The sequence below is a fragment of the Engraulis encrasicolus genome, chromosome 14, assembly GCF_034702125.1.
Source record: "Engraulis encrasicolus isolate BLACKSEA-1 chromosome 14, IST_EnEncr_1.0, whole genome shotgun sequence".
NCBI classification, from domain to species: domain Eukaryota; kingdom Metazoa; phylum Chordata; class Actinopteri; order Clupeiformes; family Engraulidae; genus Engraulis; species Engraulis encrasicolus.
In genome coordinates this window covers 1,194,349-1,219,082 of record NC_085870.1, presented here as the reverse complement: position 1 = coordinate 1,219,082, position 24,734 = coordinate 1,194,349, and the positions used below count along the sequence as shown (strand labels likewise).

The 24,734-nt window shown below is 42.7% G+C and overlaps 1 protein-coding gene across 1 annotated transcript in view; it reads left to right on the top strand.

The window, feature by feature from the left end:
• Window positions 1–24,356, top strand: part of LOC134461938 (limb region 1 homolog-like protein) — a 40,466-nt gene extending 16,110 nt beyond the window's left edge. The window contains exons 3-17 of the mRNA XM_063214759.1: window positions 3,159–3,192; window positions 5,934–6,073; window positions 7,634–7,737; window positions 7,933–8,056; window positions 9,868–9,936; window positions 10,826–10,890; window positions 11,829–11,901; window positions 13,100–13,183; window positions 13,753–13,829; window positions 14,277–14,354; window positions 14,664–14,737; window positions 16,158–16,248; window positions 17,144–17,210; window positions 18,507–18,668; window positions 21,865–24,356. Of these exons, the coding sequence (XP_063070829.1) occupies window positions 3,159–3,192; window positions 5,934–6,073; window positions 7,634–7,737; window positions 7,933–8,056; window positions 9,868–9,936; window positions 10,826–10,890; window positions 11,829–11,901; window positions 13,100–13,183; window positions 13,753–13,829; window positions 14,277–14,354; window positions 14,664–14,737; window positions 16,158–16,248; window positions 17,144–17,210; window positions 18,507–18,668; window positions 21,865–21,950 (1,328 nt within the window). The 3' untranslated portion in view covers window positions 21,951–24,356. The remainder of the gene's footprint in view (window positions 1–3,158; window positions 3,193–5,933; window positions 6,074–7,633; window positions 7,738–7,932; window positions 8,057–9,867; window positions 9,937–10,825; window positions 10,891–11,828; window positions 11,902–13,099; window positions 13,184–13,752; window positions 13,830–14,276; window positions 14,355–14,663; window positions 14,738–16,157; window positions 16,249–17,143; window positions 17,211–18,506; window positions 18,669–21,864) is intronic.
• The last annotated feature ends 378 nt before the right edge of the window (window positions 24,357–24,734 follow it).

Below are 24,734 nucleotides of genomic sequence, written 5' to 3'. Positions count from 1 at the left end.
GTGTGTGTGTGTGTGTGTGTGTGTGTGTGTGTGTGTGTGTGTGTGTGTGTGTGTGTGTGTGTGTATGTGAGTGTGTATGCAGCATCTGCGTTTGCGTCTGTGGTCTGCGTCTGCATCTGTTTGTTGGCAGGGGGTGTTGGTGCAGACTGAGAAAATGACCTGAAATAAATCTGATTTGTTTTTCGCATGGGGTTAAACGAGTCCTTCGAGAGCAGAGTGTGTTGTGCAGAGTGTTGCAACACGTTACAGCCAGCCAGGTGATGCTGATGGCAGCGAACTGAAACAAACAATGTTTTATTCCGTCAATGGAATTTCGGTCTTTGATCTCGCTATTGTTTGTGTGAGGACTTTAATCCGAGTTGTACTGTATGGTACTGGAGCCTCCAAGTGTGGGCTTTTGTTAGGCCAAATCGCTCGTCACGAACTGACTTCAAGGATTTTTTTTTTTTTAATCTCTGCTATGGGCCATATACAACAGATGAAATTAGGGCTGTTACTCGATTAAGATTTTTAATCGAATGAATCTATAGGCTTTGAAATTAATTAATCGAATTAATCGCATTTTAATCACATTTAAATATCTGACTTGAGAACAGTATAAAGTATTTTTTTTCACATGGATTTTGTCTAATGACAATAAATAAGATTAATCTAAAGATATTGTTCCTTTTTTTAAAAAGAGAGAATTCTTCTCAATTTCAGCAGGCTGTTCACCATCAGGCGTAATACTGCCCTCCACTGGTCTAATCCAGAACTATTAAGCTATATTTTGTAGTGCGATTAAAATGAGTTAATTTTTTTAATCACGTTAATTTTTCTGTGATTAATTAATTGAAATGCATTAATGTCCCAGCCCTAGATGAAATATGTTAAGTCCTGCTGGGGCGTGGTTTCGTAATTAAGGTTCAGAGATGTTTTTATGACGGTTATTTATTAGGCTCTCACATCATCCTCATGGCACTTCATAAAAATTGTCAGACGTAAGCCATAAGACAAAGACAAGACAATACAAGCCAAGCTCATTTGTAACAGTGCATTTCATGAGGAAAGGCAGTTTGATTTAATAAAAAAAGAAAAGCAAAGGACAATATGTAAAAATCACAAAAGATAAAATCAATGAGTAAAGCAAGACTCATTTTGTAATATTGTTAATGTGTAATTGCAGGAGAGATAGCGTAGATTTGGGGTGCATCCCAATATGTGACCTTGCCTCCTCCACTTGCCTCCTCCACTCGCTTCTCGTCATGATGACATCACTGACAACAGCATTATATTTCAATATCTTGCAAAATCTCAATTGTAAAGTCTTTTTCTCATTTGCAATTGGGATGGTGAATGAAAAACAGTCCCTCAAAAGTTGTTGTGGCGAGGCTGACAGCTGGGAAACTTTATCGTTTTCTCCACGGAGGAGGGGCCAGGAGGCGGGGCGAGGAGACAAGCGCAAGTGGAGGAGGCAAGGTCGCATATTGGGATGCACCCAAAATGTGCGATCGGTTTTGTTCTCATGCAGTCCCTTTCCGTAATCAGTTGATTCCAAAGCCATGGCGTGAAGATATCGACCCCTGAATACTACAGTAGATTGCCCAATCAATTCTAGTTTAGTATTTCGGGGAAAGTGTTGCCACCAGTTTTCTTATCTAATCAAGATTCAAGATTCAAGATTCAAGAATTTATTGTCATTGTCAAAAAGGCAATGAAATTGTGTTTGGGGTACAATACTTAGTAGCAGCAGGTTTTTTTTTAAGTAAAGTGCAATAAGAGGTAAAAGTGACAGCAGTGCTGGACCCCCTCAGCCCCCCCATCCCACTTAAAGTGCAGCAGAGATGAAGTGCATAATGCTTGACACCCCCCCCCCCCTCTCTCTCTCTCTCAAACGCACGCACACACACACACACACACACACACACACACACACACACACACACACACACACACACACACACATATACACACACGCACACACACACACACACACACACACACACACACACACACACACACACACACACACACACACACACACACACACACACACACACACACACACACACACACACACACACACACACACACACAATCAATGTTTGGAGGCTATATGAGTAGCGATACAGGATCTTCTGCTATTACTCATCATAAATCCTTGTCTCGACTTGCTTGTGTTTGTGTGTGTGTGTGTGTGTATGTGTGTGTGTGTGTGTGTGTGTGTGTGTGTGTGTGTGTGTGTGTGTGTGTGTGCGTGCGTGTGCGTGCGTGTGTGTGTGTGTGCGTGTGTGCGCGTGTGTGTGTGTGTGTAAATGGTCCATGTTACTTTTCAGTTTTGCCTAAAATAACTCAGGTAAACCCTTCGGCATAGAGAGAGGAGCAACCAGTTTTGGGAGATATTGCTACAGTTGCTGGATGTTTGCGTTCCTGTTTGTAAAGGGCAAGGCTGAATGCTATTAAGCAGTATGCAATAAGTATGCACAGACACAGACACAGACACAGAAGTTACATGCAGAAGTGAAAAGCCTGAAAGGCCTGAAAACAGGTGAAACAGTAACACCTTATTATCATGATGTGTTGTCAAGATGTTATCTGTACCATATTGCGTTGTCTATTTTCACATGTGTCAAGATTGAGAATGGTATTCTTTTGTCGACATTCAACGGCATGCTATTTATTCTTTTTTGTCACACAGGTTGTATAGCTTCCTTGATAACACATGCTCAAAAATGAAATCTATGTGTGAACATGGTATGTTTAGTTGTTTAGCAGAAGAATTGGTAGAGCGCTACTAGTGTCCCTCAAAACCAACTGGTCAAAACAATCCTTGGTCCAGGCACTTCAGTTGGTTCATGTGGTAAAAAAAAAACTTTATTTAAAGGGCAAATGCATTAAAAAACACCAACGTGTTTCGGCACTGTGGCCTTCATCAGGGTGTGTTTTTAATGCATTTGCCCTTTAAATAAAGTTTGTTTTTTACCACATAAACCAACTGAAGTGCCTGGACCAAGGATTTTTTTCCTTCAGTGTTTTTTGAGCATATGTTGTTTATTGTATGAAGGCACTCCATGGCAAAAGCAGCCGTTGTCAGTGGTGTGTGATGGGTGAGATGGCCTTACATGTGTACAGTACAGAACACCGTGTTTCTCATCAATGTGTCTTATCTTCCCCCTCAGACAACGATGAGGACGCCACTGTCAACAAGATCGCGTAAGTCACTCAACACCACCACATGTACCTCAGTTTGCCTGACATGACACACAGCACAAATACCAGTGTTAATATAAACCTTAAAGGGGTATGCCACTATTTTGGGACTTAATACAGTTAAAATCGTTGGCCAGGGTTTATAAAGATGTTAAAGTGTCTTATTTTGCATGTAAGCCGTTGTCTTGCTTTAAGACAAGTTAAAAGAGGGAGCATGTCGCTAAGCTAGTGAAAGTCAATGGATCCGTGTAGCACAATGCTACACGGATCCATTGACTTTCACTAGCTTAGCGACATATTCCCTCTTTTAACTTGTCTTAAAGCAAGACAACACTTAACATGAAAAATAAGACACTTTACCACCTTTATAAACCCCAGCCAACGATTTTAACTGCATTAAGTCCCAAAATAGTGGCATACCCCTTTAAAGAGTTGAAATTAACTCCGTAAACATAACATTTGGGCCCACTCAAACACAGTGTTACTTTACTCTTTGGTCAGTGTAAATATTAAAAGAGTAGAGTTGAAATTACACTGGCCACCTGCAGAATACTCTGTCTTGATTTACATTTGTATGTGAGTTTACTCTGACATATTGACACCCCATGTTGTCATCTGTAGTCCTGTAGACTAGTATATTAAAGATACGGTAACACTTTATTTTAGGGATACATCTATTAGCACTAATACATACAATGTCCCTGTATAAGTAACTTGTAAGGTACAAAGCAAAATCAAACATTTGTTAGGCATGTATTCGCAAATGTCTTGTTCATGCACAATAATATCCTGGTGAACCAGTAACACATAGCTTCTGGTTCACCAGGAAAGCACAATAAGGGATTTATTACCAAATTAACCTTAGTAAGGACCTAGTAGGCCTTAGCGTTTGCTTAGTACATGCCTTACAAGTTACTTATGCAGGCATTAACATTGTATGTATTAGTGCTAATAGATGTATCCCTAAAATAAAGTGTTACCAAAGATACTAATACTGTATCCCCGAAAGGAAGTCAAGGTGTACAATACAGTATATCACACATTTAAACACATCTAGTTCTAGCTCTACTAGATATGTACTGAAGTTGTACCCAAGTGTGTACTTGTGTGTCCCTTGTGAGCCCTTTGCCCTTACAGACTGTTACTTTGTACTTTCTCACTCACTCTGTTGAGATTGTACGTGTGTGTACGTGTGTGTACGTTTGTCTCTTTTGAACCTCTTGCCCTCTATAGAGAGGGTGGTCGTGCTCCTTCTTGCTCTCTGTGTCAATGTTTTGATGTTGCGTTCAGACCCCCTATGTGCTCTGTTGTGAACCCTGTGAACTCTCCTATACTGCCGTGCAAAACAAGAACGCAGTAACTCGAAAATGGTCGAAATTGAGTTTAGATCGGAAATGGGCTTTAAACTACCTCATTTGTCTTGTGTCAAAAAATGGTGGTCCAACATCGTCCCGTTTTAGAGAAAAATCATTTTGAAAGTGCAAAAATGACAAAAAAAAAAAGTTACTGAGGTGTTGGATTAAAGGTTACGTCGTGCAAAACAAAAACGCAGTAAGTCGGTGAGTTACTGCTGCACTTTCCAACGGGAATGGTTTGAGAGTAGACAGTAATACTAGCCAAGAATGCAGTAACTCCTGCAGTAACTCCATTTTGTGGCAGTAATACCAGCCAAGAGCGCAGTAACTCCGTTTTTTGCGGCAAAAACACACATAAATGTTGTTTTTTCTTGTTTTTTTTGTGTGCATTTAATTTCTATCCTAAAAAAGTATTACAAGGAAGTGTCACCACCACTTTACCGCGACAACACAGTTGTCAGGCCATACAGGAAACTTTGAAGCCTTTTTCTCTCAGTTTGCCAAAATCTGAGTTACTGCGTTCTTGTTTTGTAGGGCAGTATAGGCGGTGGCTGTACACCGTCTTGGTCTCTGTGTGTCTGTGTAGCTGAGGTCATATTGCACTAGTTTTCCACACAGGACTCAAACCTGCGACCTACGGATGCCAAGTAGTAGAGTTTGGCAGTAGAACATTAGTAAATCTTCCTCCTGAAGCCTCATACAGTAATGCCAGCACTGAGATATTCTCCAGATTGGGCATGGCATGACAGCACGATACCACTGAGCTACGCATACGTCCACCTGATACACAGGGCAACTTTTTGAACAACATGTCTGGGCAACGATACTATAACATTTTTAAGATACTATAAGATAACATTCTTATCAAGAGGCCTTCTTACTATTCAATTAGAATGTTTGTAGCCAATCATGATGTTGCCTGGCAACGCTGCTCAAAACGTTTCCCTGTGTATCATCACCTCAGTTGCCATCCGTTACATCTGCACTCTGAGGTTGTGCTCATACTGTGACCCTTGAACCCTGTGCCCTGTCCTATAGGCTGTGTCCCTTGAACCCTGTGCCCTGTCCTATACTCATGTGCCTCTCGAACCCTGTGCCCTCCTGTGCCCTGTCCTATAGGCTGTGACCCTGTGCCCTGTGCCCTGTCCTATAGGCTGTGTTCCTTGAACCCTGTGCCCTGTCCTATTCTCATGTGCCTCCCGAACCCTGTACCATGTGTCTCTCTCTCCTATTGGCTGTGTCTCATGTGTCCCTCTCTCCTATAGGCTGTGGCTCATGTGTCCCCCTCTCCTATTGGCTGTGTCTCATGTGTCCCTCTCTCCTATTGGCTGTGTCTCATGTGTCCCTCTCTCCTATAGGCTGTGTCTCATGTGTCTCTCCTTCCTATAGGCTGTGGCTGTGCACCTTCTCCCTGACGGTGTCGGTGGGGGCGGTGCTCCTGCTGCCCATCTCCATCTTGTCCAATGAGGTGCTGCTCTCCTTCCCCCAGAGCTACTACATGCAGTGGCTCAACGGATCCCTCATCCATGGTGCGGCATCATGGCATACACACACACGCACACACACACGCACGCACGCATGCACACATACACACACCACACACACATACTGTACACACATATTGTCATTAAGTGTCCTTCTGTCTCTCTCTCTCGCGCTCTCTCTTTCGCGCACACAGACACGCACCCTCACACACACACACAAAACACACACACACACACACTCACACACACACACACACACACACACACACACAGACACAGAATAACACACATCTTTACACACACACACACACACACCGCAAGCCAGGAAATGAAGAGGTAATTGCTGCACATCAGGTAGGATAAATCAGTGACACGGGTGGCAGGGCCGTACACCAGATGTGGAAGAAGGTGTGTCTGTAGCCTCTTACTGCAGTAGGGGTCGCCGGCGACCCTATTCACTTGCTGAAAATGCTTAACTACATCATAACAACATTGCCATGACATTACAGAGAGCCATAGTGCTGCGCTAAGGGGTTAAGTAAAAGTAGAAGTACCATGCGAAAAAATTACTCAAGTGAAAGTTGAAGTTGTACACCAAAAATGTACTTAAGTAAAAGTCACAAGTACTAACTTTTTGAGTACAAAAGTACAAGTATGTCTGCCTACTTGATCCAATAGGAAAAAGTTTCTGCAACGGTTTTCGGTTCTATTTGAACATGACTATGGAGTCCTGTTAATGTTTTTTAAAGTATCTTTTCTGTCTGGGTGTCAGTTTGAAAGAGGGGCTTGGTCCCACCTCCCTGCCCGCAGCTGAGGCTACTCAAATATCCACAAAACACAACAGGAAAACCTAGGATAAATGTAACTAGTAACTAAATCCTCTTCTAGAAATGTAAGGAGTAGAAAGTACAAGTAATTGTCAAAAAATGTAATTGAGTAAAAGTAAAAGTGTGCATTTTCATTTTTACTCAAGTAAGTACAAATTCCAGAAAAAAATACTTAAGTACAGTTACGAAGTGAAAATACTTAGTTATGTTCCACCTCTGCCGTACACACATTCACTCTCGTGTCCGCGTACTCATTCTCACCCAACTACTACTAGAGTGTCAACTTTCATTCAGAAACATTCACTCCATTCACACCAACTTGTGACTTTTCCTATGAGTATGTCAGTTCATTAAGTGTAGGGGTGTTGACTACAAGGTCCAATACATCTGTGAAAACAGAGACTTGGGAAGTCTCTTCCGTGTGCTATGGCACCCCCTGGTGGTGACTTTGGTGACTTTAGTTTCCCTTGTTTGTAGACTACACACAAGTCAAGTCAAGTCAAGTGTACTTTATTGTCGAAAATCTATGTAACAGGGTTAGCACATAAGCTTGAAATTGCGTTTGACCTGTCTCCAATGTGCAGTTAAACTAAACATATAAATAAGATATTGACAAAAATCACCTACACACACACTACAGTACAACAATAACCTACTCATACGTACATGAATTTACAATTCTTTTCTCTGACACATATGTTCATTCTGTTGCTGAACTGTTTAACTTCAGGGAGTTAGGATATCAACTGTGAGTGACTTTGGTTTAATTTCCTTCCAGGACTGTGGAATCTGGTGTTTCTCTTCTCCAACCTCTCCCTGGTGTTCTTCCTCCCATTTGCCTACTTCTTCACGGAGTCGGAGGGCTTTGCTGGATCCAAGAAGGTACACTGCACATAACAAGTAGTTTGTCAGAGGGTTGTACCTGTACACTAGGCCATATGTGACCAATTTGAAAGGTTTTAAGGCGATTTTGAACTGTGTGTGTGTGTGTGTGTGTGTGTGTGTGTGTTTGTGCGTGCGTGCGCGACTGCGCGAGTGCGTGTATGCGTGCGTGTGTGTGTGTGTGTTGTTTTGCAGGGTGTGATGGCGCGTGTGTATGAGACGGCGGTGGTGCTGCTGCTGTTGACTCTGCTGGTGCTGGGGATGGTGTGGGTGGCCTGTGCCCTCCTCCACGACACCTCGGCCCGCGAGAGCCTCTACGGTAAGCACCAGTGATTGCAGAATATGATATAGTCTCATACAATTATTCTTTATATGCTTAAAGGGACACTGTGTGAGATTTTTAGTTGTTTATTTCCAGCATTCATGCTGCCCATTCACTAATGTTACCTTTTTCATGAATACTTACCACCAGCATCAAATTCTAAGTATTCATTATGACTGGAAAAATTGCACTTCTCATACATGAAAAGGGGGATCTTCTCCATGGTCCGCCATGTTGAATTTCCTAAATAGCCAAAAATAGCTGCAAAAATGACTGTACTTGGACCATACTAGAAAATATTTGTTTAATACTCAGTAAACTTTCATGTAAAGATCAAATTTGGCAATAGGCAGCCCAGTTTCAATGAGCAGCATAGTTGCAGTACCTTTTTTGACCATTTCCTGCAGTGTCCCTTTAAGATGAGGTCTCAGGAGGGACTCTATAGTACCTGTTGTATAGTTCTTTGACTCCTGAGTGGTCTGACTGCCATCATTTGGATTCTGGTGTTGGTTCTGTTCCAGCCAGGGGCGGAGCTATAGGGAGGGCGAGCAGGGCACTTGCCCCTGGGCCCAGGGCCCTCCCGTATTAGTGGTGGGGGCCCTATTGTGAGCTTGGAAAGCTGTATAGGGGGGCCCCATAAGTGTCTTGCCCTGGGTCCCTGTGTGCAATTGTTCCACCACTGGTTCCAGCCTTCCTTCGGGAATAGCTGCCTTCAGACTAAGGCTGGGCGGTATACCGTTAAAAAAACGTGATAACGGTTTCACCTACACAAGGTTCACTTTTTGATGAGAGAAGGTTTTTTTTTTATTATTATTCCAAAACAGTGATTCAAATTGAAATGGAGATTAATTTAAATTTATGATTTTATCTCTTTTTTAAATTAAATTTCAGTCTTTTCTTCAGAAACATTGAGATGTGGGGGAAAATCGCTGCTTATAAAAAAAAACGTGCAGAGAACCGTGATATCAATTTTCATCAAGATACACATTTTTTCCAGAACCGCCCAGCCCTACTGCAGACTGTTGTTTGTGTCCTTGAGCAAGCCACCAATACACCACACTGCTCACTGCTCACTCCCTATTGCGCTGTCTGGCACATAGTGTGCCAGCGGAGTGTGCATGTGTCCGTGTGTGTGTGTGTGTGTGTGTGTGTGTGTGTGTGTGTGTGTGTGTGTGTGTGTGTGTGTGTGTGTGTGTGTGTGTGTGTGTGTGTGTGTGTGTGTGTGTGTGTGTGTGTGTGTGTGTGTGTGTGTGTGTGTGTGTGTGTGTGTGTGTGTGTGTGAATATAGCTGAATGTGAGGCATTAAGTTGTGTAGAGGTTCTTTGTGTACTCTGCTGAGTGAGTGGGAGGAAGTACTACTGTATATACATTCTGTCAGTTTATCATTTTTGAACCCTCCGTCTCACCCACACCAGCACTGCACAGCTGCTGACTGCAAAAAAATAATTCTGAATATCTTCATCCTTCCTCTCTCTTCTCCTCATGGCCATATGGCGAACCCGAAAAAATAAAAATCTTGGGGAGGGGACAACAGACCCCATGGAAGTTTTAAAGGGGATGGTGGGGTGTAGGGTCAAGGTGGAGTTTGCATATTACAAATTGGTGAATGATGTAGATTCTTTTTTGGGAATTTGGGGATTGGGAGGACTGTTGTGTGAGGTGGATGAGGAGGAGAGGTTGGTGTTGAGGCTGTAAGGAGGGAACTGGTTTGGTTTTGTTTTTTGTTTTGTTTTTCTTTGTTCTAAAAATGTGAATCTTTGGTCCAATAAATGACTTTTGAAACCTCTTTCTTCTCCTCCTCCTCTCAGACCTGTGGGAGTACTACCTGCCCTACCTCTACTCCTGCATCTCCTTGTTTGGGGTACTGCTGCTGCTGTGTAAGTACATTGCACATTCATGTAGAAAAGCGGCACTCTCGACTGTAATTCTTGGGGTTTTTTTTGTTTTTTTTTAGTGAGTCAGCATGACAGACAGCCTTCTTGCGTATAAAGTAGAATTAGAAGTAGATTGATGTAATGGCAGCACTAGTAGTATGATATTTAAGCAATAAGCCACGAGAGGCCGTGGGTTATGCTCAATTGATAACAGGCAAAGGGGAGTGGGGCACGACGCGAAGCGGAGTTAGGTTAGGTTAGGTTTCTTTATTAGTCTCCACGAAGGAGAAATTTGCTTTGGAGACAGGGAGGTTGCAGCATCATAAGGAACACATAGAACACATAGGACACATGACACCAACACAGAAAAACAAACAACAGTAAAACAAATAGAAGAAAAACAGTGTAGGCCTACATGCTCAGAAGCACAGATGGTGCAAAGATGTGCTCTTCTTGCAGACTACCCCAACTGCAACATATTCTCATTACCGACGTCTATCTATCTATCTACTACTGTATTAGTACAGATTCAGTCGGCAGTGTGTTGTTTATATTCATTTTTTATTTCAATGCTTGTTTTTATTGCCACTGAATAGCAGCAGTATTTGATACTTAAACGTGCATGTTGGTATTTTTCAGTGGAGTTGTGTTGTTGTGTTGGTACTCAAGAAGTTTAAAAGTATTTATTCTCTCTCTCTCTCTCTCGCTCTCTCTCACACTCTCTCTCACTCTCTCTTTCTGTCTCTCGCTCTCTCTCTATGTCTCTCTCTCTCTCTCTGTGTCTCTCACTCTCTCTCTCTCTCTCTCTCTCTCTCTCTCTCTCTCTCTCTCTCTCTCTCTCTATCTCTCTATGTCTCTCCCTCTCTCTCTGTCTCTCTCTGTCTCTCTCCAGTGTGTACTCCTCTGGGCTTGTCTCGCATGTTCACAGTCACTGGCAGACTCCTTGTAAAGCCACGGGTAAGTGTGTGTGTGTGTGTGTGTGTGTGTGTGTGTGTGTGTGTGTGTGTGTGTGTGTGTGTGTGTGTGTGTGTGTGTGTGTGTGTGTGTGTGTGTGTGTGTGTGTGTGTGTGTGTGTGTGTGTGCGTGTGTGTGTGTGCTCGTGTGCCAGGGCTTTAAATTAACTTTTTTCATCACCAGCCAAAATTACTAGTAGATGTTAATCTCATTAGCCAAACACACACTCACTAGTGGGTCAAACTAGAGATGTCCGATATTGGCTTTTTTGCCGATATCCGATATGCAAAATTGTCCAACTCTCAATTTTCGATTCCGATATCGGCCAATGTCGATATATGTGGGTTATTTTTCCTCAAAACAAATTTTAAGAAACATTACACATCTCCTGTAGTGGAACAAAATATGCTTAATTTTATTGTAATGCCCCACTAGATGCATCGGTTTTGTCAAAAATCCGATACCGATATTGACCGATATGACATTTTATGCTATTATCGGGCCGATAATATCGGTGGGCCTATATTATCGGACATCTCTAGTCGAAGTGGCTAGTTAGTAAGTTGGTCTTTTCTACCAGCCAAACTGAAATTTCATCAGCATTTGGCCGGTTGACTGGTGTTAATGTAGAGCGCTGGCGTGTGTGTGTGTGTAAATGTATAGCCTACATTAGTATTTTATCTGTCCATATAATAAAACACATTTTATGTCATTCAGTCTTTTTCTCTTTATCTGTCTGCCACTGTCTCTTTTCTATCTACGTGTATATTACTATATCTGGCTGCCTCCTTCTCTCTGTCTGATATTCTCTCTCTCTCTTCTCTCTCTCTCTCTCTTCTCTCTTTCCCTCTCTGTCTCTCTCTGTCTCTCTCTCTCCCTCCCTGACTGTGTGATGTGTATCCTCCTCCTCTCCTCCTCTCCTCCTCCTCTCCTCTCCTCAGCTCCTGGAGGATATTGATGACAAAATGAGCTGTGCCGTGTTTGAGGAAGCCGCCCTCTCCCGCAAGCTCAACAGTAAATGGCCCTTTACATGCAATACACACACGGCATTATTTAAAGGACCAGTTCAGTCAATTTCAACATGCAGTTGTAATGCTCACACTAACCTGGACTTGTCAGTACCTGAGATTTTTTTTTCTTCTTCTTCAGCCTTTTCAGAGATCCTGGTCATTGTAATGGGGGCAGCTGTTTGTTTACATTTCAAAAAACATTTGTATTTATTTCCAAAAACATCCAAAAGGTTATACAACATCAGCAGACAACTAGCAAACAGCAGTACCTTTTGGGAAAATATTTGGAGTAGGCCTTTGTTAATTTAAAAAAAAGAAGTAAACAAACGCTGCCCCCATTAGAATAGTTCATATCTTGGAAAGGGCTGAGCCGAAGAATGTGGCATCACCGAGTACTGACAAGTCAAGGGTAGCGTGAGCAATACAACAGCATATTGAAATTGACTGAACTGATTCTTTAATCCAACAGAACGTTTTATTAATTCAAATGGCAAAAGTTTACAGCACACATGTTTGTCTTTTGTCTTTCATTGACAGTGAACAGCACATGTACAGTACTACTCTACACTTCACATCTGTGCATTATCAGGTTCACTCAGGAATTGAACCTGAATGTGCACAGATATGAAACGTGATGCTCAACCTCAATACATAACATGATGAGAGAAAAGTCAAACAAGTGTGCGTTAAACGATATTTTTTCTTTTGGATTGCTAAACAGTCCTATCAGCACGTAGAAGCTGTGCATGAATCTTTGAATTTGAACACGTTTATTATTACAACATCAAAGCACAATATCATTACAATATTGGTATCACTTTATTTTAGGGATACATCTATTAGCATTAATACATACAATGTTAATGCCTGCATAAGTAACTTGTAAGGCATGTGCTAAGCAAACGCTAAGACCTACTAGGTCCTTACTAAGGTTAAATTGGTAATAAATCCTTAATTGTGCATGAACAAGACATTTGCGAATACATGCCTAACAAATGTTTGATTTTGCTTTGTACATGCTTTACAAGTTACTTATACAGGAACATTGTATGTATTAGTGCTAATAGATGTAGCCCTAAAATAAAGTGTTACCAAAATATCATATTGTTGTAATATGACAGTGTCCGCTGTACTGAGTGTCTCTCAGTATCTAACTTCATGCCTCTTTTTGCCTCTTTTTTACCCGTTTGTGTGTCAACCAGCTGAAACATCGTGTTGGATAAATGTGAATATGGACGTTCTGAAGAACCAATTTGTGGCCATAAAGGCACAGCGGGTTGCCCTGGGTAAGATACACTCAACACACTCAACACACACACACACACACACACACACACACACACACACACACACACACACACACACACACACACACACACACACACACACACACACACACACACACACACACACACACACACACAATGCAGGGACAGACATAGTGCACCACACCACACACACACACAGCATCCTTTAAAGAAGAGTGCACTGTATTGTATTGTAGACGTATGGCACTGTTGCTGTACACCAAAAACGTCCGAAACGGCCGGAGCAACGGAAGTAATTATTCTTTATGGAGGGTTGACGAATTGAGCAACCAAAGCAAATTTGCCAGGGCTGAAACGAATTGAGCAACCAGAGCAAAATGTCAGCGATCATAAGTCAGCTGATGTTATGGCAATGAGCTATGGCACAGTTCTGCGAAAATCAATTGGAATGTTCATATCTTCGAATGTCCCTGGCTGTAGCCTTAATAGGTGGGGCAGCCAGGGCAAGGCAGTACCATTTCTCACCCTCTGTCTCCTCTCTTCTCTTCTCTCCTCTTCTCACTTCATCCCTCCGTCTGTCTCCTTAGAGATGCGGAGGAGAGCGTCTCCATGGCAGCGTAACCTGGGATACCCTTTCGCCATGCTCCTTCTGCTGGCTTTGACGGTAGGCAACAACACCACAGACATCTAATCCAGTGATTCCCAACCTATGGGCCGGGGCCCACTAGTGGGCCCTGAAGGTATTCCAAGTGGGCCTTGAAATCATTTTCCAAAAATAATAATCATATTTTGGTGTGTATTGTTGTGGATTTATTTGAGTTTTATTCTCTTAATTGGGTCAGAAGTGGGCCCCTGAACATTTTTGACAATTTCGAGTGGGCCCCAAGTTGAAAAAGGTTGGGAACCCCTGATCTAATCTATGCCCTCGTTTTAGCCATACATTCTCTTCTACTGTGTCATTTTGTATTTGATTAACATCAAGTTTATCACTCTTCCTCTCCATCTCTTTTTTGTCTTCATCTCTCTCTCTCTCTCTCTCTCCATCTCTTTTTGTCTTCATCTCTCTCTCTCTCTCTCTCTTTCTATCTCTCTCTCTCGCTCTCTGCGCCAGGTGGTGTGTGTGTTGATAGTGTGTTTCCATGTGCTGGAGCTGTTGTTTGACGAGACAGCATTGCCCCAAGGAATGGAGGTACAGCACTGTATATAATATAATATAATATAATATAATATGATATGATATGATATGATATGATATGATATGATATGATATGATATATTATATTATATTATATTATATTATATCATATAATACAATACAATATAATACAGGTACAGCACTGTATATCTTATGTGTTCTCCACTACAGACACATGGTCTTAATAATTATTCACATACACATTATACACATGTTACTTGCATACTGATATAAAGTGTTGTGTGCACAATGTAATAAAAATTGTGTGTGTGTGTGTGTGTGGTTTGTTTTGTGTGTTTGCAGGATCCTCTGCTGGGTGCTGCCTCCTTCTCCATGTTTGGCTCTTTTGGTGCTGCTGTTCAAGTCCTCCTTATCCTGTATCCTTAACGCTCAGCCTCTCAGCCAATGCAGTAGCTTATAGAAACTAAGTCTAGTATAATAGTAAATCTAACACTGTGCAGTCCGGTTCTCGATTCTGATTGGCTGATAGCTGTGGTCAATCGAGCGTAAACCTACACCTTCCACCTGAAGATTCTATGCGCGTCCAAGTTAGACCAAGCGCATCAACGTCGGTAATGAGAATATGTTGCAGTTGGGGTAGGGAGTCTGCAAGAAGAGCACATCTTTGCACCATCTGTGGTTGGGGTATCAGTGTGATTGCAAAGACATTTCATTCCCGCTTCGCGTCGTGCCCCACTCCCCTTTGCCTGTTGTCAATTGAGCATAACCCACAGACTCTCGTGGCTTATTGCTTAAGTTACTGACACAAGGACATGTACTGTAATCTCTCCGTGTACATACACGTACAGTATCTCGAGTGTGCGTTTGGGTGAGCTAAGCTTTATTCAGCTTTGTTTACACCGACACTCTTGACACGCACAGTATGAGTATGTCCTGTGTAAATATAGAGGCACATGCAGGGACGTCGTCAAGGGTGTGACAAAGGTGGTCAGGTGTCCCGGGCCCAGGGAGATGGGGGGCCCCAGGATTGGGTCTTCATTGCATTTTATGTTTTGAGTGTGTGTGTGTGTGTGTTTGGGGGGGGGGGGGGGGGGGGGGGGGGGGCGCTTTCAGTTGACTTTGTCCTGGGCCCGACCAAAGCTGTCAGTGGCCCTTGGCACATGAAGCGTTTGCCGTCGTCGGAGCCACGTGTACTGTAGTGTTGACGTCCCTTGAGCTACGTGTATAGAAGTGTTGACGCACCTTGACTCCGCTTCCACCTGGCTGCAGCTATCTCATGCGGTCCTCTGTAGTGTACTGTAGTGTTGACGCCCCTTGAGCTACGTGCAGGGTGCGATTTGTCGGAAAAGCAGAAGGGGGGATATGTTTCAGATTTTAAGCAATATCAATGGAATTACATTAAACAGTGATAAAATCATGTAGAAAAAGTAGCGATATCAAGACCAGAAGGGGGGACAAGCCCCCCCATGCCCCCCTAGTTGACGTCCTTTGACTCTGCTGCAGCTATCTCATGCTGTCCTCTGTAGTGGGCTGTAGTGTTGACGTCCCTTGAGCAAGTTGCAACACTGACAACATTGTCAAACACAAGGTAATAGAAGCAACATTAAATAATAGGAAGGTAACAAGGCAAATTGGATAATAAGCAAGGCATCTAGGTGCAGTGTACAGTTGCAACACTGGCAACAATGTCCAACACATAAAGATAAAGAAAAATGTTAAAAAGCAAATGTTAGGTACATAAGAGATGTTAATAGCAGTGGCTTAAGGAAATACCTCAGAGACTAAGACTAAGGAAAGAGACTGTAGTGTTTATGTCCTTGACTCTGCTGCTCTCAGCTACCTCATGCTGTCCTCTGTGGTGGGCTTCTACAGCTCCCCTCTCTTCTCCACACTGCTGCCCCGCGCTCAGGACACCACACTCACACAGGTACGCAGCTCACACACACACACACACACACACACACACACACACACACACACACACACACACACACACACACACACACACACACACACAGGTACGTAGCTCACACACACACACACACTCAGGACACCACACACACACACACACACACACACACACACACACACACACACACACACACACACACACACACACACACACACACACACACACACACACACACACACACACACACACACACACACACACACACACACATTTCGATTTGTTTATTTGGGAGGACCAATAATTATTGAGAAAACAATACAGTCAGCGCCCCAAGCAATGTTAAAGAAGCAATGATGTGTCTTTTACATAAATACCAAAATGATAGTGGTCTACAGCCTCTTCAAGGATACAAGTGGAATCTCCTTCTCCATATATGCAAACTGCCTATAACTGCAGAAAGTGAGCAATACTTAGCTAGCTGCTTCGCTTTTTTCTTATTTAGGCCGGCAATTTGCAGTCCTCTCACACACAGCCTATGAACATGGCCTAGGCTACCATAGATAAGTGCCACCATGGATGTACTCACCAGTAGGTCTGTACACACGCACAGTGGGTAGCTTTATGCACCGAAATAGCCATTTACTGTATATGCCAAGATTTTGACTATCATCATTATTTTCTATTTTCATGGGGCTGGTGGCCCCGGTAGACTTCATCCAAATTTCAAAATATTTTGCACAGTGTGTTTTTACTGGGTGTAGTAGAACATTTTTACTATAGGGCCAAGGCAATATTTTTTCATAGGGGGCATTTGATGCACCCTAACGCACACACACACACACACATGCATTTTCTGTCTTCCTTTCTGTCTAATACACTTACCTGTACTTTACTGTGACATGCCCTGCAGATCATTGGCAACTGTGTGTGTCTGCTGGTCCTCAGTTCCGCCCTGCCCGTCTTCTCCCGGACTCTTGGTAAGTAAAGTGAGGCAGAGAAAGAATACAATGCGCTCCACTTAGTCAGGATTCCCACAACACATTTTTACCTTGTTGTTGAGTCAATTTTACGTATGCTGTTGATTATATCCTCAGTTGAGAGTCGCTCTGGATAAACGTGTCTACTAAATGTGATGTCATTTAATGCACCGGTTTAGTCATGTACAGCAATGCTATCAGAGAGAGTAGAGCGAGAGAGTGATTCCGTTGGCCCATTGTTTCCGGGTTCTACAATTGCAAGGGGGAGGGGGGGGGAAATCCCCCTTTAGGCAGACCTAAGGACTGTTCTATTCAATGCTAGGAGTATGGTCATCTTAGGTGCCCATAGAAACCTATTACATTGGCATATCTCTATACTTAAAGAATCTCTGATACTATCATGCATGTCTTCAGCTCCCTGGCATACGCTCATCTGAGGGGCTGTGTGGCGTATTTCTGTGAAGAAAACGAATTCATTTGACGATACACGAGACCACAACAATTAGATCAAGGTGCAGTTGTCTTTCGCGAAAGGAGAGAGATTGAGAAGCCTAGATAACATGCTCTTTGGTTGGCTTCTGTACTCTCTCTCTCTGTCTCTCCTTCCCATTACGGCCCTTATTAATGAGGAGACACAGGAAAGGAAAATCACAGGGGTCACACGGGGGTCAGACAGGGGTCATACAGGTCAGTGTGTGATAACTCCCCTATGCTTCTTATCAGAGGCAGCCTTAACTATAAATCCTCCTACAGTAGTTACATAGTTCTCTGGTGAAAACTTCAAAAGGGCCCCTGCCATGGCCAACCGCTCCCCGTCTCTCTCTCCCCACTCGCTTCCTGTCACCACCTTCACTGTCCTATTGTAAATAAAGTCAAAAAGAAGATTTTAAAAAATAATTAAAACTTCAAAAGGAGCAGAGTGTATAACAATATATCTAAAACAAATATAAACAAATATGAAAGTGAAAATAAAAACAAAGTCTTTGCTACGGATTATAATTATTTCTACAGTTCCTGTGCGATGTATTCCTGTACGATGTATTGCCGTGTGATGTATGTGCTGTGTTATGTGTTATGTTATAGGATCAAGTAAGGGGAACTCGCACACCTTGTATACCGATGCAATAGTGTTCTTTTATTGCATGTTTCGAAAATAAAAAAGTGCTACCCACGTGAACAGTGCAAACGTTTCGGTCCCATTCAGACCATCCTCAGTGCAACTTTTTTGAAAGAACATTTATGTGTTATGTTGTGCATCATTGGCTCCTCTCTGTGCTGCGTGTGTGTCCCATGCAGGCATCACTCGTTTCGACCTGCTGGGGGACTTTGGCCGCTACAACTGGCTGGGGAACTTCCACATCGTCTTCCTGTACAACATCCTGTTCGCTGGGCTGACGTCCGCCTGTCTCATCAACACCCTCACCTGGGCCGTACAGAGGGAACTCATGCGGGCCTTTGGTAAGGCATTGCCAACCTCCACACATAATGAAAATAATGAATTTTATTTTGAGTGCTTTTCAAAATACCCAAGGACACTTTACTATCAAAACAAATACATAACAGTAGGGAAAGTATAACAAAGCTTCAGTGAATTAACAATAGGAGAGTAATTAAAATGCAAAAATAAAATAGAAATAAAAGTACAATAAAAATAAATGTTTTAAAATCAGAAAAAGAAGTAGAATGCATTTGAAAATGAAATAAAAATGAGGGAAAAAAATAATGATGTAAAATAAAATAAAAAATAAACTGATAATTAAAATAAAGTGGAAGTGCCTGTCAGTGAAGTTGAAAAGCAGAAGTGAAAAGGTTAGATTTGAAATTGGACAGTGTAGATTAGAACACTGACGAAGTGACATACAGCACAGGCATACAGTACAGTCTATGCCAGAGTTTCTCAACTGGAACAGTCTTGGGACCCACCATTTTCCAATCTCATTCGGTCACGACCCAAATTTTTTAGCGATACTCGAATGACTGGTTGCACGCTACTATCTCGCAAAAACATTCTGATTTTATCTATGACGACAGATGACACACGTTCAATCGCCTATCAAAATGAAAGTTGTACATTTTTGCAGGAAAAGTTGGATGATTTTTTAACAAAAAAATTAGTGAATCAATGAATTACATTTTTTTTTATACCACGTCTCCGCGACCCACCCATGACCCTTCCGCGACCCACTTCTGGGTCGCGACCCACCAGTTGAGAAACACTGGTCTATGCTACATGTATACATGGGTTCACTATGCTTATAAACACGGTGTTGTGAGGAGGAGCAAGACACTGGCAGCCGACCACGTGAGCTAATTTTTTGACCAACAGAGGTTTCCAACAGTCAGAGGTTGAGTTGTGTGCAGCCAGGAGAAAACAAACATTTTGAACCCATGTATAAGTTGATTGACAGTACAAAAACAAAACGGCTGCCCCTGCCTGCCTCCATCAGAATGAAATACAGAAATATGTAAAATAAATGTATGGCCAACTGTGCAGCCAACTTCCTAGAGTTGCTTTACCATTTTAAAAAGGTTTTCAAATACTAAATATGTGCAGCACTTACTTACCCTCTACTGCTCTGCACACCACTGACCCATACGGTAGCGTACTAGCACATAGTCATGAGTGACCCATACGGTAGCGTACTAGCACATAGTCATGAGTGACCCATACGGTAGCGTACTAGCACAAAGTCATGAGTGACCCATACGGTAGCGTACTAGCACATAGTCATGAGTGACCCATACGGTAGCGTACTAGCACATAGTCATGAGTGACCCATACGGTAGCGTACTAGCACATAGTCATGAGTGACCCATACGGTAGCGTACTAGCACATAGTCATGAAGTACGCTACGGTACTAGCACATAGTCATGAGTGACCCATACGGTAGCGTACTAGCACATAGTCATGAGTGACCCATACGGTAGCGTACTAGCACATAGTCATGAGTGACCCATACGGTAGCGTACTAGCACATAGTCATGACTGACCCATACGGTAGCGTACTAGCACATAGTCATGAGTGACCCATACGGTAGCGTACTAGCACATAGTCATGAGTGACCCATACGGTAGCGTACTAGCACATAGTCATGACTGACCCATACGGTAGCGTACTAGCACATAGTCATGAGTGACCCATACGGTAGCGTACTAGCACATAGTCATGAGTGACCCATACGGTAGCGTACTAGCACATAGTCATGAGTGACCCATACGGTAGCGTACTAGCACATAGTCATGAAGTACGCTACCGTACTAGCACATAGTCATGACTGACCCATACGGTAGCGTACTAGCACATAGTCATGACTGACCCATACGGTAGCGTACTAGCACATAGTCATGAGTGACCCATACGGTAGCGTACTAGCACATAGTCATGAGTGACCCATACGGTAGCGTACTAGCACATAGTCATGACTGACCCATACGGTAGCGTACTAGCACATAGTCATGAGTGACCCATACGGTAGCGTACTAGCACATAGTCATGAGTGACCCATACGGTAGCGTACTAGCACATAGTCATGACTGACCCATACGGTAGCGTACTAGCACATAGTCATGAGTGACCCATACGGTAGCGTACTAGCACATAGTCATGAGTGACCCATACGGTAGCGTACTAGCACATAGTCATGAGTGACCCATACGGTAGCGTACTAGCACATAGTCATGAAGTACGCTACCGTACTAGCACATAGTCATGAGTGACCCATACGGTAGCGTACTAGCACATAGTCATGAGTGACCCATACGGTAGCGTACTAGCACATAGTCATGAAGTACGCTACCGTACTAGCACATAGTCATGAGTGACCCATACGGTAGCGTACTAGCACATAGTCATGAAGTACGCTACCGTACTAGCACATAGTCATGAGTGACCCATACGGTAGCGTACTAGCACATAGTCATGAGTGACCCATACGGTAGCGTACTAGCACATAGTCATGAAGTACGCTACCGTACTAGCACATAGTCATGAGTGACCCATACGGTAGCGTACTAGCACATAGTCATGAGTGACCCATACGGTAGCGTACTAGCACATAGTCATGAGTGACCCATACGGTAGCGTACTAGCACAAAGTCATGAGTGACCCATACGGTAGCGTACTAGCACATAGTCATGAGTGACCCATACGGTAGCGTACTAGCACATAGTCATGAGTGACCCATACGGTAGCGTACTAGCACAAAGTCATGACTTAGACCAGGGGTTCCCAACCTTTTCCAACGTGGGGCCCACTCGAAATTGTCACAAATGTTCAGGGCCCAGTTCTGACCCAATAAAGAATAAAACTCAAATAAATCAATAGCAACACACACCAAAATATGATTATAATTTTTAGAAAGCGATTTCAAGGCCCACTTGGAATACCTTCAGGGCCCACCAGTGGGCCCCAGCCCATAGGTTGAAAATCACTGACTTAGAGAATGAAAGCATTGACGTAGTCCTCAGTTCACTGATGCTGGAGCTCACCATTTATTCTATTCTATTGCATTCTATTGCATTCGATTACATTCTATTCCATTCTATTCCATTATATTTCATTCTATTGCATTCTATTACATTCTATTCTAATCTATTCTATTCTATTCTATTCTATTCTATTCTATTCTATTCTATTCTATTCTATTCACAGGCCTCCATAAACTGCCCATGAAGGTTTCTCGGTCCGCCATCCCTCTGAAGCTTCTATTGGCCAATGGCCTGTCAAAGATCCAGTGAGGATGTCCCGGTGGCCTGAAGTACAGTACAGTACAAGACTACAGCAGACACGACTACTTTGGTAGTCTGGTAAACCAGCGCCACCTCCTTTTCAGCAGCGAGTGGGTCTGGCCTCGGATCTGAGAACGTTTTGAACACTGTGCCCTGAGTCTGGCAAAACCAATCACAACGGAGAGATTTGTTTTGAATCAAAGCGGGTGGGATTTTGAGGGAATGACGACGAAGCTCGCAACACCGTTGAGAAAGCACATCAACGGCAAAGATCGCAGATTGGTCAGAGCGCCGGCACGGTTTGAAAAAACAACAGGTTGTTCTCATCAACAATCTTCGGAGGTATCGTTCATCGGGGCCAGACTACATTACTCCGGTCTCACATTTAGGCTGGTTTATCAGGCTACTATTTTGGCCTAAAGTACAGTGGAATACATGCCTCCTTCAGCAGGGTGTCTATGCCTATGGCAGGACGCCTAGAGGACCCCTCCCCACCCACGACAGCTGCGTCCTACCAAAGACACCTTACCGTGAGGAGCAGATGGCGGTAGCTGAACACCTTACCGTAAGGAGTATCATCGACTTTCAAATCTCTTCGAGGACTTGGTCTGACCAAGAGCATAACAATTAACCTTTCCCAAACGGTATTTCCCAAATGGCCTCCCTTGGTTTGCTAATGATTGTTTGCTTCCCAACAAAGTGGGAGGAGTTCCCGTATTTGAGGGAACTCAGAAAGTACTTGCATTGACTCTTGACCTGACTGGTAGCAACGCTGATGCTGTTGCGTCACTAGGAGGGCACGGCCTGGCTAGATGGCGGTAGCTGGACACCTTGCCCTGAGGTGCAGATGGCGGTAGCTGGACTTTGTGTTGACATGTTTCTTTTTTCTACTTTACATATTTGTGACAGTTGGTCAGTTGGCCAACATATTTTGCTGGACTTGTTTTGTTTTTGACCAGAGCCTGACTAGCTCTGGTGGCACCTGACCCGAGGACTTCACTTTGTACTGTATTTAAAAAGCAATAAGCTGTCCAACAGCAGGGACCAGCCAAGTCAATCAGTGTGCCCTGATGTTAGGGACTGGACTGGAGCAGGTGTCTGATGTTAGGGACTGGACTGGAGCAGGTATCTATGGTGAATATGAACAACTGCAGATCGTGAGATCTATCTCTGCCAAAATGAGATTAATGAATGTGTGAATGAAGTGGAATTTAGTCATACAAAGGGATCATTGCTGGTGTTTTTCTTTTTTTTCTTATCGTGTACTACTCACAACCTCCCTTTGAGTGATATATTTTTTTGACAAAAGGTGTGATTACTTGGTTTATTAAGTTTGGTTTTGAAAGTAAATTATTGTTCCTTGTCCACCAAGTTTCTCCAGATGACAAATTAGTCATACTCTTAAGATGATGGGATTTGTTGAACCCAGTAGTGTCAGTGGTTCGTGTTAGATAAAAAAATGGTTTTAAAAGTTTGGTGGCTAAAAAAAATATCTAATGACAAAAATATCTATTTCTTCTCCTGGGCTTACTCTAGCAGCTAAAACGTACTACAGCTAAAACATAGTTTAGATAAATGTATCCAATTAGAATCAGCTGTCCCTAATATTTCTTGTTACTACAGATGAACATCTCAATATTGTGTACATCACACTTTTAATTTTAATTTAATATTTTTGTCCTAGATTTTGCCCATAGCTGTGCTCATTTTTTTATCTGACAAGTGTTTTCCTGTCGTGAACTTTCATTCTTACTGACCATGTGAGATATGCAAATAATGAACTGGAAGAACCGAATTGCAAGAGATATTCTTGTGTCCTACATGCCTTTACCAGTAATGTTATTTGCCTATATTAGAGCATCATATTTTTGAATCTCATCTTAACAATGTATTATCCAACTTTTCAACGTTTATTCAGATAATATACAAAGGAGGCTCAAAACCTGAAACAGGTCAAATACAGTATATGTGACCAAGTGAAATGATATAAAATGTTTACAGTTGTAGTGGGTGTTATGGTTTATGGTTCTTATTAGCTTTTATATTTATGCTTACGTGCCTCCACCAGTCTACAGTATATGTACAGAATATTCAGTATTTTTATTTGTGTGTGTGTGTGTGTGTGTGTGCGTGCGTGCGTGCGTGTGTGCGTGTGTGTCTGTATGTGTGTGTCAGAGTATCTGAGTTTATGAGAGATATTGTATCTTCATGTCTATGTGCAATGCCACTTCACACTGTAGTGACAATCAGTACTTCCCAATGCGGATCGTGTCACCTCCACCAGCTCCAATCAGTACTTCCCAAAGCGGATCGCGTCACCTCCACCAGCTCCAGTAGGATTGTGATGTGCCTCTGAGAGGGTCTACCTCCCTCCACCGCGTTTACTTTACAATCAAATGTTAGCCTGTAACTCTCCTTTTGTACTGAGTCATTGTTCTGAGTCAGAGTTCATCTATGCATTTCCCTGTTTGGTTGTGACTGTGTAGCCTACTGTATATTCATCCTTCACAATGGAGGTGAGTGTATGGCTACAATTCATTGACATAATCTTATATCTCACCAAAGAAACGTTGAGTGACTGTGGGCGATGTGATTAGATTTTTTTATTTGTTAAATATTGTTCCGCAAACTACCAATGTCAGTGTAAACTTGCCTCTATATAGGACACGCTGTATTTCAGACAAAAAGAAGACAAAGCTAAAAGATAGTAACCGCATTGTTGTTGAAAATTAGTTTTTAATGATATATAATATAATGTGGTAATCAAGACTAGAGTAACAAAACAGCCTCGTG